At 36.2% G+C, this 12,102-nt stretch overlaps 2 protein-coding genes across 3 annotated transcripts in view; both read left to right on the forward strand.

Moving 5' to 3' along the window:
• The window catches only part of NFU1 (NFU1 iron-sulfur cluster scaffold), a 28,332-nt gene extending 18,476 nt beyond the window's left edge, over positions 1-9,856 (forward strand). For both annotated transcript variants that reach the window (XM_029231754.1, XM_029231755.1), the window contains 3 exons: positions 1,964-2,024; positions 6,773-6,947; positions 9,286-9,856. In XM_029231754.1, the coding sequence (XP_029087587.1) occupies positions 1,964-2,024; positions 6,773-6,947; positions 9,286-9,330 (281 nt within the window). In that variant the 3' untranslated portion in view covers positions 9,331-9,856. The remainder of the gene's footprint in view (positions 1-1,963; positions 2,025-6,772; positions 6,948-9,285) is intronic.
• A 200-nt stretch (positions 9,857-10,056) lies between these two features.
• GFPT1 (glutamine--fructose-6-phosphate transaminase 1) overlaps positions 10,057-12,102 on the forward strand; it is a 75,935-nt gene continuing 73,889 nt past the window's right edge. The window contains exons 1-2 of the mRNA XM_029231753.1: positions 10,057-10,204; positions 10,334-10,415. The gene's annotated coding sequence lies outside the window, so the exon portion shown is untranslated. The remainder of the gene's footprint in view (positions 10,205-10,333; positions 10,416-12,102) is intronic.

Here is a 12,102-nt window from a genome sequence, read left to right on the forward strand (position 1 = left end):
TGGAAAGATATAAAAAATATTAAGTGATAAAGGAAAACTGAAGAGTTTATTTATATGTTCTTACATATATACCATTTATGCAAATTTAAAATAATAATACAAATTTTAAATTGTATGTGTTCTTGATGGACATGTATGTAAAATTGATATAATGTTTTGAGAGCCATTTGACATCTACCAAAACTTAAAAATACACAAGCCTGTTGACCCAGCACTAGGAATTTTTTTTTTATATAAAGAGTGCTTTCTTTTTTTTTTTTTATAAATTTATTTATTTATTTACATTTTATTTTTGACTGCATTAGGTCTTTGTTGCGGTGAGCGGGGGCTACTCTTCGTTGTGATGTGTGGGCTTCTCACTGCAGTGGCTTCTCGTCGTGGAGCATGGGCTCTAGGTGTGCGGGCTTAGTAGTTGTGGCTTGCAGGCTGTAGAGCACAGGCTCAGTAGTTGTGGCCCACGGGCTTAGTTGCTCCATGGCATGTGGGATCTTCCCAGGCCAGGGATCAAACCCATGTCCCCTGCCTTGGCAGGCGGATTCTTAACCACTGCGTCACCAGGTAAGCCCAAGAAAAAACATGGGCTCGAACCCATGTCCCCTGCATCGACAGGCAGATTCTTTGTGCCACTAAGGAAGTCCAGCAGAACTAGGAATTTATCTCTTAGATATATATGCAAAAATACACTGATATATACTTTACGTAAGCATGTATACTGCAGGATTGTTAGAAATAGCAAACTAGAAACAACTGAAAGAATATAAAAACTAGCCAAATGAAGACAAAGCCATACAAAAATTACTATGCACCTATTTTTTTTTTTTTTTTTTTTTTGCGGTACGCGAGCCTCTCACTGTTGTGGCCTCTCCTGTTGCGGAGCACAGGCTCCAGACGCGCAGGCTCAGCAGCCATGGCTCACGGGCCTAGTCGCTCCGCGGCATGTGGGATCTTCCCGGACCGGGGCACGAACCCATGTCCCCTGCAGGCGGACTCTCAACCACTGCACCACCAGGGAAGCCCTATGCACCTAATTTTTAAATTGAGGCATATCTTTATATGCTGATACGGAAAAACCTTTTAGGTATATTAAATAGAAATAAAACAAGGTATAGAACAGTGTGTATAGTGTGTATAAATATAGACTTGTAAATGTCAACATGTACTTGAAGGATATACACTAAAGTCATGATAGTGGTTGCCTGTGGAAGTGATGGTGTGGAATGGAATGTAGGTTTGCTGATGTAAGAGAATTTTAACTTCATTATATTTTATTTCTTTTATTAAAAAATTCAAAGTTGATATAATTTAATATTAATATGTTGATACTTATATTGTTGCCAGAACTCTAGTGTTTGTCACAGTGTAATTTGAATTAGCTGCATTTTAATTTTCCCAATGGTAAAGAAATTTTTCAAAAAAATATAAAACCCATAAAAATAGGCATATGTGAAGATCGGTATATGACCTTACAAAGTAAAAAAAAACAAAAATGAAAGAAAATGAAAAAACCAAGTTTTTGCTCAGATATGTAAAACATTTTAGAGTTTCCATAAGGCTTACATCTGTATTTAGTATGATTGTCATTTTGAAAACCACTAAATTGAGAAATTGAAAATATAACTTAACTTACAAAGCAGGTGTGCTGTTTTGTCTCAAAGTTTTCATCAAAATTCAGACAATATCTTTTCTCTGCTACTTTTCAATTCTTGAGAAGGATGAAAGTTTACAAATATATTGGCCAAAAAATTCAAATCCTAACATAATTAGTAGATCAAATTAGTCAGTATTCACATTTGATCAGTATTCACTGATCAAATGTTGATCAGTGCTCCTTAATTTTTCTTCAGATAATCAAATGAATGGCCTTTACATTTCCCCTAAGTTAAAATCACTCTGTTTTAATGTTTGTACTTGCATGGATATAAAATTTCTACTGTTGATATGTTTTATTCGTAATTGTTTCTAGGATCTGAAGATGATGATGAAGTTGTGGCAATGATTAAGGAATTGTTAGATACTAGAATACGGTATGTGCTCATCTTTCTACCTGAGATCAGATATATCAATACTACAGAGCCAATTTTCATTGTAGCAGTGTACTTTTGGTTTGTCTCTGAGGTTGTAGTAGAGTTAACAAAATAAGTATAAGTTAATGTAAACCAAAATAGGTAACCATGACAATTGAATTTAAAGCCTGTACATTCTCTATATTCACTCACAATTTATAACACTCTGTCTAAACATAATAATTTATCTTTCATGGTCACCATTTGGGTTTGATATTGTTATAATACCAAATTTCTTAGTAAGAAAAAAATGGCTTAACAGTGTTTGGGAGAATTGTGAAGAGAGGAGCACCTCTTTTCAGGCTGCTGCCCCAAAAGAATAAATTTAAATGAGTAGAGAACCATAGGGTTCCACTTTTGCTTGTAGCAGACCAATAGTCCTGCTGACAACTCCCAAAAAAGCTAGATAGAATACAAAAAAATTTTTTTGTGTGTTGTTGGACAGTATTAGATAGCTGCCAAAGCAAATAAGGTCCTGTAGAGAAGGGAAGCACATTGAAACTTCCCTTGGGGCATTTGCTGATTCTTGATGTGAGGTTAGAATATGAGAAGCTGGGCAAAGGGCAGTCGCTAAGAATCAGAGAAACTATGTTGCTTTCAGCAAATTTGTAGAGATGGGAAGACAAAAATTAAAATTCTGGGTTTCCAATGAAGCTTTGACTTTAAAGGGCAAGATCCCAGAGAAAAGAAAAAAATAAGCCCTAATACTCAGAAGTTCTCCCCACATGGCACTTACTTGTTCTTAGCTATGGAGGGGAAGAGACTAAGAAGTCAAACAAAAAGGAGTTGAAAAGGTGAGCAGAGTTTTGGCAGTTTTATGGTGCTGGGGGTGGTGACAAAAATTGGAGTTTAGGATCTGTCAAGGAGTGTGGGGCCTCAAGGAACACCCAGGCTTTTAGTCGGACTCTCTAGAGGACTATCCCCTTGAAAGTGGACAAACCAGAGGTAGACCAAGCCTTACAAAACTGTAGTCCAGTATTGAGTGAACCTAATTCCACAGCAGGTTGAGCTACTGCCAAAAGATAGGGTGAATCCTTTCTGATGTAATGTAATCCTGAGTCACTTCAGTTTTTCATGTACATTGTTCATCATTCATTGTCCAAAAATTACTAGGCATGGAATTTGGAAACTGGACCAAGAGAAAATAAAACAAATCCATAGATAACCTAGATGTGAGAGTTATCAGACATGATCTTTAAAATAACTGTGAATAAAATGTTTGAGAAAATAGAAAGTGAGATGAAGAATTTCATCAGAAAACTGGAATCTATAAAAAAAAAGTAATTCTGGAACTAAAATGTATAATAGCTAAACTTAAGAACTCATTAGGTTAGTTGAACATCACATTGGATACTGTTGGAGAGAAGATTAGTGTACTGGAATATAAGTCAATAGAAAATATCCAGCTGAAGCACAGAAAAGAGAATGGAAAATACAGCAAAAAAGTATGAGAGATGTAGAATATATGGCAAAAAGGGTCTCACAGTGTCCTATAGGGTTTTTAATATGTCTGGAATTAAAATGCATGACAAAGGGGACTTCCCTGGTGGTCCAGTGGGTAGGACTCCAAGCTCCCAATGCAGGGGGCCTGAGGTTCGATCCCTGGTCAGGGAACTAGATCCCACATGCATGCTGCAACTAAGGAGTCCGCATGCCACAACAAAGATCCTGTATGCCACAACTAAGACCTGGCGCAGCCGAAATAAATTTTTTAAAAGAAGGGTTAACCTACTGAAAAAAAAAAAGCATGACAAAGATATAAAAGGTGGTGATAAGTATAAGAGTAAGTGTTCTTTGGGACTTCCCTGGCGGTCCAGTGGTTAAGACTTCGCCTTCCAATGCAGGGGGTGTGGGGTCGATCCCTGGTCAGTAAGCTAAGATCCCACATGCCTCAGGGCCAAAAAACCAAAACATAAAACAGAAGCAATGATGTAACAAATTCAATAAAGACTTTAAAAATGGTCTACATCAAAAAATCTTTTAAAAAAATAATAAAAAAAAAGAGTAAGTATTCTTCATTCTTGGCATTATCTGGGAATTGATAAAAGTACTAATTTATATTAGAGTTTAAGAAATCAAATAAGCATCTTGTGTAATAAACACTAAGTCAACAGTAAAAGACTGTGTATAACCAAGCCAATAGAGGGGGAAAATGGAATAATAAAAAACAATACGGGGACTTCCCTGGTGGCACAGTGGTTAAGATTCCACACTTCCAAATCAGGAGGCCTGGGTTTGATCCCTGGTCAGGGAACTAGATCCCACATGCGTGCCGCAACTAAGAGTTCTCATGCCGCAACTAAAAGTTCACGTGCCACAACTAAGGAGCCAGCAAGCTGCAAATAAGGAGCTGGTGAGCCACATCTAAGGAGCCCGCCTGCCACAACTAAGGAACCTGCGAGCTGCAACTAAGGAGCCTACCTGCCACAACTAAGACCCAGCGCAACCAAATAAATAAATATAAAAAAGAATACTTGTTTAATCCAAAGTAATGCAAAATGATAAATAATAAGATGGTACTATAAACCCAAACATATTAGTAGTTATATTTTAATGTACGTGGGTTGATTAACAAAATAAGTTTGTCAGATTGGCTATTTAAAAAAACCTACATGCTGCTTGTAAGAGGTATACACCTTAAATATAAGGACACAGAAAGGTTGAAAGTAAAAAGATAGAGAAATATATAGCATGCAAAAAATGAATGAGAAAGCTGATGTAGTTATACAGATACCAGACAAAATATACTTTATAGCTAAAGACATTACTAGCAATAAAGAGAAATCTTTCATAATAATAAAAGGGTAATTTCTATGAGGAATATATACCAATTTTAAACTTGTATGCATCTAATAACAGTTTCAAAATAAATGAAGACTATTTGAGAGAACTAAAAGGAGAATTAGATAACCCACAATTATAATGGGAGGCCAACACATCTCTCTCAATAACAAATAGAGCAAACATATAAAATGACTCTCATAAAATATGAGTTATACACATGATTAACAAAGTTGACTAAATTGACACACATGGGACATTGCACCCAACAAGAACAAAATATTTATTTTATTCAAGTGTACATGGAAGATTTACTAAAATAGGCTGTATTCTGAATCTTAACGCTGAACAAATTTTAAGGATTGAAATCATTGAGAATATTGTTTTCTACAGTGAGATTAAGCTAGATGTCAATTTCCAAAAAGGTATCTACAGAATCTCTATGTATTTGAAAACTAAATGGTCTTCAAAAAGACCCATGGTCAACAAAGAAATCACAAAGGAAATTCAAAATAGAATATCTGCATGACCTTTGGGTAGGCAAATTTTTTTTGACAAGACAAGACAAACTAAGGGAAAGACATAAATTGGACTATAGTAAAATTGTGACTTCTTCATCAAAAGGCATCATTTACAGTGAAGAAGCAAAGCACAGATTAGAAGATATTTATATATATGGCAGAATATATTTAAAATCTCTTACAAGTTGTTAAGAAAAAGACAAATAGAGACTGGAGCAGTCTCTTCACAAAAACACTGGAGTAGTCATTCACAAAAGACAATAACCAAATGACCACTAAACATGAAAAAGTGCTCATCCTCATTAGTCATTATGAATATTCAAAACTACAATGAAATACCACTGCAGATCCACTGGAATGGTTAAAATTATTAAGATTGACAGCACCAATTGGTGGTAAGGATGTGTGGAGCAACAGAAATTCTCATGTACTGCTGGTGGGAATATAAGTTTATATAACTTTGGGAAACTATTTGGCAGTATCTACTAAATCTGAACATATGCATATTCTTGATGAGCAGTTCTACTCTCAGGTACATTCCCAGCTGTAATATATATGTATACCAAAGGACATTTGCAAGAATCTCCACAGCTGCACTATTTGTAAAAGCAAAAAACTGCTGTTAACCCAAATGTCCATCAACAATAGAATGGATAAATTCTGGCATATTCACTTAATGGAATACTGTGCAGCAGTGAGATTGAATGAACTATTACTATATGCCACACTGTAGATGACTCTCACAAAGAGCAAAAGAAGCCAGATTAAAAAAGAGTTAATACTTTGTGTTTTCTAAACGGAATTTATATTTATAAATTATAAAGTTAAAAAATAGGCAGAATTAATCAGGGGTGATAGCAGGGAGGATAATGGTTACCATTGGTTGGGAGGAGTGATTAGAAGGAAGAACAGGGTGACTTCTGGGGTTGTAGTGTCTGTTTCTTGGTCTAGAATAAATGTATGTTCACTTTGTGAAAATTCACTGAACTGATCATACATGATTTATGCATTTTTCTGTATTTATATTTCAATGCAAAGTTTAACTAGAAAAAAAAAAAGCCAGCACATGTCAGTCTCACTCTGTTCACTTAAAAGAAGTGAATGAGTATATCTTAGGTAATCAGTATAATTTTTAGGAAATTTGAAATCTTAAATGCTTGAGAAAGATTATTAATAAGCAAGATTAAAATGTAATAAGCAGATAAAGTATTTGTATGAATGAATTTTGGCATTTTATCTGAAAGTTTAAAAAAATTACAAATGAGACTACCTGCAGTTACTGTTCTTGATTATAAAAGCTCTAACTGTGCATTTATTAATATAAAATCTAAGCTCTGAGTTTTATTACATTTTTTTGACAAAAACTTCTATTATTTTAAATATATCACAAATATTCTATGGCTGCAGGCCAACTGTGCAGGAAGATGGAGGAGATGTAATCTATAAAGGCTTTGAAGATGGCATTGTACAGCTGAAACTCCAAGGTTCTTGTACCAGCTGCCCCAGTTCAATCATTACTCTGAAAAATGGAATTCAGAACATGCTGCAGTTTTATATTCCAGAAGTAGAAGGTGTAGAACAGGTATGCCAATATTGTATGACAGTTCAGATTTAATATTCAAATGAATTTTTTGGAAAGAAAAGAAATTCATGACCTGACATTTTCTTCCAGGGTTATATCGTTGTGTTACCATTTTATCAGACTTGCAGGCTCCTTATTGAAGAATTAACTTTAGTATTATGAATTACCTACTATGTGCCCAGCGTTTTTACAAGTATTACCTCATTTATCTTCTAACGACACAGTGTATTAATATTAAGTAAGTCATTTCCATCTTGTACGTGGGAAACTGAGACTCAGAGGGCATACCGCTGCTCTAGAAAAGTTACGAAAAGGGGATTCAAAACATGATGAAATTTTATAGATGAGGTTTAGAAGTCTTTAGTGGAAGAGCTCCACTACTTCGTATTTAAACACTTCTTGTTCTTAAATGTGCAGGCAGGAGGCTCATCAAGAAATCATACTTTGTTGTACAGTACAACAGACTATTGAGTAGAGTAATAGAGCTTTATCTATAGACTGATGTCAACATTTTTTCTGCCCCAAGATATCTAAGGAATATAGTACAGTACTTTCTCAGCAGTGATAGTGACGTTCACTGCAGTAATTCTCAAACAAGAGGCATGGCCTTATGGAGAGAGATTATCAAGTAAGGAAAGAGCGTGTGGAAATTAGAAATTTGAAAAAACTCTTCAGGTAATTCTGTGCCTTTAAGGAGAGGGCATCATCTCCTCTCAGCTCCTGTGAGACTCACTCATCTCTGGGTAGTATTTAAACCTGTCCTTTTGGTACAGTACATGCCGTCTCCTCTCTGAAATTCTTATCAGTCCTTCACTTGGAATTAAGCTGTACTTCTGTGCAAAGCTTCTGTGTTTCTGTTTCAGTTTTCTGTTCAGGGTTAATTTCCTTGAGAGGTTTGTAATCATATCTAGGTCTCTGTGTTCTTCAACACTTAGCCTTGTGTATTGTAAATGTTGTTTACATAGTTTGTATTAAATATTTAGAAACAATCCAAATAATATTTTTGCCTAAAATAGAAGTTGATTGACAAAATTTTTTGGATTGGGTGCTGCTGAGATTAGGTATAAAAATATCAATTCCTTGGAAGTAAATATCCATTTTTTACTCAACCCAAAAGAAACTATGAGGGAATTGTTTTTCCATTGATTGTTTCAGATCAGAGCCAGATTCATCTGGATTTTTTAAAATTAATTTTTGTTCCATTATCCTCTATATGCCTTTTTTAAAATAAATTTATTTATTTTACTTATTTATTTTTGGCTGCATTGGGTCTTCGTTGCTGTGCACAGGCTTTCTCTAGTTGTGGTGAGCGGGGCTTCTCTTCGTTGTGGTGTGTGGGCTTCTCATTGTGGTGGCTTCTCTTGCTGCAGAGCATGGGCTCTGGAGTGCAGGCTCAGTAGTTGTGGTGCACGGGCTTAGTTGCTCCACGGCATGTGGGATCTTCCCAGACCAGGGCTCGAACCCATGTCCCCTGCATTGGCAGGCGGATTTTTAACCACTGCATCACCAGGGAAGCCCCTCTACATGCCTTTTTTTAAAATTACAGTAGTTAACACTTTGGTCGATTGACAAAGGAAGGTTTTTATTCACTTGTCCAGGGTGGGGTGATGAATTGGCAGTTGGATTATAAACCTGAATTGGCATATAATTATAGTAGATATGGTGAAGAGAAAAAATAGTCTTAGGTTTATATAACTCTTTTTCTTTCCAAAGGAGTTGGTTTTTAGTATCTGAGTAATATATTAACTCATGAAAAGATACTAATCTGTTCTTTTTTTTCTTCAAGTATTCATTAGTATCTTTCTTAACTTACTTGAAATGAAAATCTTCACATTCTTCTAAGGTTTAAAATGAACGTTTATGTCAGTAAGACCAAAATAATTAGTTGCTAGTATGATATTTTGTTTCTTTACCTTTTTTAGTGATTCGTTTTTCTAATATATATTTTTACAGTAACAATTTGGTATAGCTCCCTAGAATATATTTAAGGAAATAAGGTCCTTTTGGAAAAAAAAGCAAGAATGTCAGTTATATATATTAGTCATACAGCTAGGAAATACCAGTTATCATTATAGTCTTCTCTGTCCAGCTGAGACTCTGCTATTGGAAGCCTCATGTTTTAATTAATTTGCTAATATTCAATTTGCTTTTATGTTTTTAGAATATCAGGTTATGATGCAAACCTTGTGCTTTGGGGGCCGTTGGTAGATTTATTCTTATTGAATTGACACGCATTGTTATAGATTAGAGTATTTCAGGTAAGCAAGTAATATTAAAATCAGGAAAATAGCAATTTCTAATCCTTAATTCTTAAATTCTCTTTGTTCTTTTGTTTTAGGTTATGGATGATGAATCAGATGAAAAAGAAGCAAACTCACCTTAAATTAATTTGAGTTTTCTTTGGGCCCAGCAGTTGGACTTGTTGATACATATACTAAGCTTTTATTATTAATCTGCTAAGGAACTTGAGGATTAATAAAATATACCCTTTCTTCAGAGAATGATATATAAATATTGCATGTTTGCTTTACCTCATATGAGTTATTTATAACATCCTGAATCATCTTCTGTACACGTGGATTTTATCCAGGGATATTTTTATTTTTGTTCTTCATTTCTCATGGTTCCTTCTTTGCATAATGTGTGAAGCAGTTTAAAATACATCCCCCCCAATCTAATTTATTTACTTTTTTAATACAGAAGTAAATAGGGAGAATCTTTTTAAGATATTCTAAAATGGCTTAGCTTTTTATGAGATGTTTGAAACTATGTTTACTGAATTTTTACCTTGTTAAAAAAAAAACACTAAACAATTTTTAGTTTTAAAATGGTATCTGCCTAGTAGCCCCCAATGTAGTATCACATAACTTCCCACTGAAAGACCAAAAAAAAAAAAAGAAAAATCATAACGCTGAAAACTGATGAAGAACCAAGTTCTAGAATGTAGACAAAATTTCCATTGATTACAAGACAGAGCAGGCTGAATTGAGAAAAACTGCCTTAGTATGCTCAGGCTTTACCTTATGATACAAAATCTGTCTGAAAAAAAAGATGTGAAACTGTTTGGTCCTTCTACTGGCTTCTCCTGACTCAGAGATCTATAATCTGTACCATGCCAAAAATTTGGACAGTTATCTTTCTACCATATGTGTACAGCTTTTTCAGATAGCCCAAGTAGCAAATTATCCTTCTCTCTTGTTTTTCTATAGGAATTCAGAGTCAACAGTTCACAGACAATATCAGGAAAGGAAAGATAGGTACATTGCATCTTTGGAATTCTGTTCCCCAAAAGTACTGAGATTAAAATAGGGATGGAAACAGAAAGAACTCCAGCAGTTGTGAATGCTGGGAAGAGAAGTTTTAATTTTTCTTCTTTTGGTTCACAGAACCAGGCATTGCGGTTGGAGAATTTGTTTCCTGAGCCGTTATAGATGAATTCAGGCTAGACTATGGGAATTACTGCGTAAGGTAGGCACATTAACTTGCTGAAGCTACAGGAAATTGAGATTGTGGAGGAGATGCAGTTAATGACAAGTCTTGGGTCTGGCCACGAAATAAGTGGCTGAGGTGAGTGGGGGATTTGGTTACTGGAAGAGGAAGTCACAGAACAGAGAGGCCGAGTTATTGGAAAGATTTTCTACAAAAGGGAGCAGCCATGAAGAACAAGGAGGAAAGGTGGAGAAGAACATTCTAGGCATACAGAACGGTGTAATCAGAATCTGGAAGCTGTGGAATGTATTTGGGAACTGCAAGAAGCTGAGTAGGACTCGAGTGTAAGGCGGAAGGGCTTAGCTGGAAATGGTGCAGAGGTAGGCATTGGGTAGTGAGGAGAATGCTGCAGAAACTCTTGGTTGCCTACTCAGCTTACACCCCTGCTTCTTGCTGAGAGAGGCCCTCTCAATTATCATTTGCTTGCAGTGTGCCCACGGAAGGTAGGTCTCACTCAGTCCCAGGGGATAAATTATAACTAGTTTAACTCAGACATTTTAACTCCTTTTTTCTTTTCCAGTCATTAGTCTAGGTATGGACATATGACCCAACTCTGCCTGTGAGCTGTAACAGAAAGTCTGTTGGTGAACCCTGGAAAGGTTTTCTTCCTTGATTGAGAGAGAAGAAAGTTTATGTAAAGAAGGCTCTTTTCCTATCCATTCCTTTCCTTCCTGCTTGGTATACCATAATATGAAGACTTGATGTCCAAGGCTCTGACAGTCAGCTTGTGATCATGAAAACCAGTTCACTAAGAGTAGCAAAGAGGAAGGAAAACAAAAAAAGGGGCCTGGATCTTTGAGGACACTATTGACCTTTGAGCCAGCCTGGGAACCACCAGTGTTCAGAGTATCATGTGAGATAAAAGTTGTTCTTGTTACATCAGGTATTCTGTCATTTGAAGCTGATTGCCTTCTAACAAAGAGCCTGGTAAATCATGGAGAACTTGGTAAATAATTTTACTGCTTTTTTATTTGTGGCAGACAGTGCCAAATGTCAAATGTCAATCTTAAAATGATAACAAATTCACATTTTTTTTGCGGTATGCGGGCCTCTCACTGTTGTGGCCTCTCCCGTTGTGGAGCACAGGCTCCGGACACGCAGGCTCAGCGGCCATGGCTCACGGGCCCAGCTGCTCCGCGGCATGTGGGATCTTCCCGGACCGGGGCACGAACCCACGTACCCTGCATCGGCAGGCGGACTTTCAACCACTGCCCCACCAGGGAAGCCCACAAATTCACATTTTTTAATTAATTGAGCCATTTTTTCAATCAAAGATTAATTTAGGTGTAGTTTAATCACGTAATAGTTTTACATTTTGAATGTTTAAGTTATATTTAATTTCCTCCCACAAAGCCCCAAAGAAAGAGTAATCATTCGCTGTTAGTTGTGTTTCACTAAAATAAAAAATAAAAATTAACCCCCAAAATGTGCAAAATGTTTTAACACGAAGTATCTTGAAAACACTTGTTGGAACTTCCCTGGTGGGCCAGTAGTTAAGACTCCACGCTCCCAACACAGGGGGCCCGGGTTCGACCCCTGGTCAGGGAAATAAGATTCCACATAACACAACTAAGCCCGCGTGCCACAACTAGAGAAGCCCATGTGCCGCAACGAAGACCCAGCGCAGGCAAAATAAATAAAAAAACAAAAACAAAAACTGGTTGTC

The sequence above is a fragment of the Monodon monoceros genome, unplaced genomic scaffold (genome assembly GCF_005190385.1).
Source record: "Monodon monoceros isolate NGI ecotype Baffin Bay Population unplaced genomic scaffold, NGI_Narwhal_1 Super_Scaffold_19, whole genome shotgun sequence".
NCBI lineage: Eukaryota > Metazoa > Chordata > Mammalia > Artiodactyla > Monodontidae > Monodon > Monodon monoceros.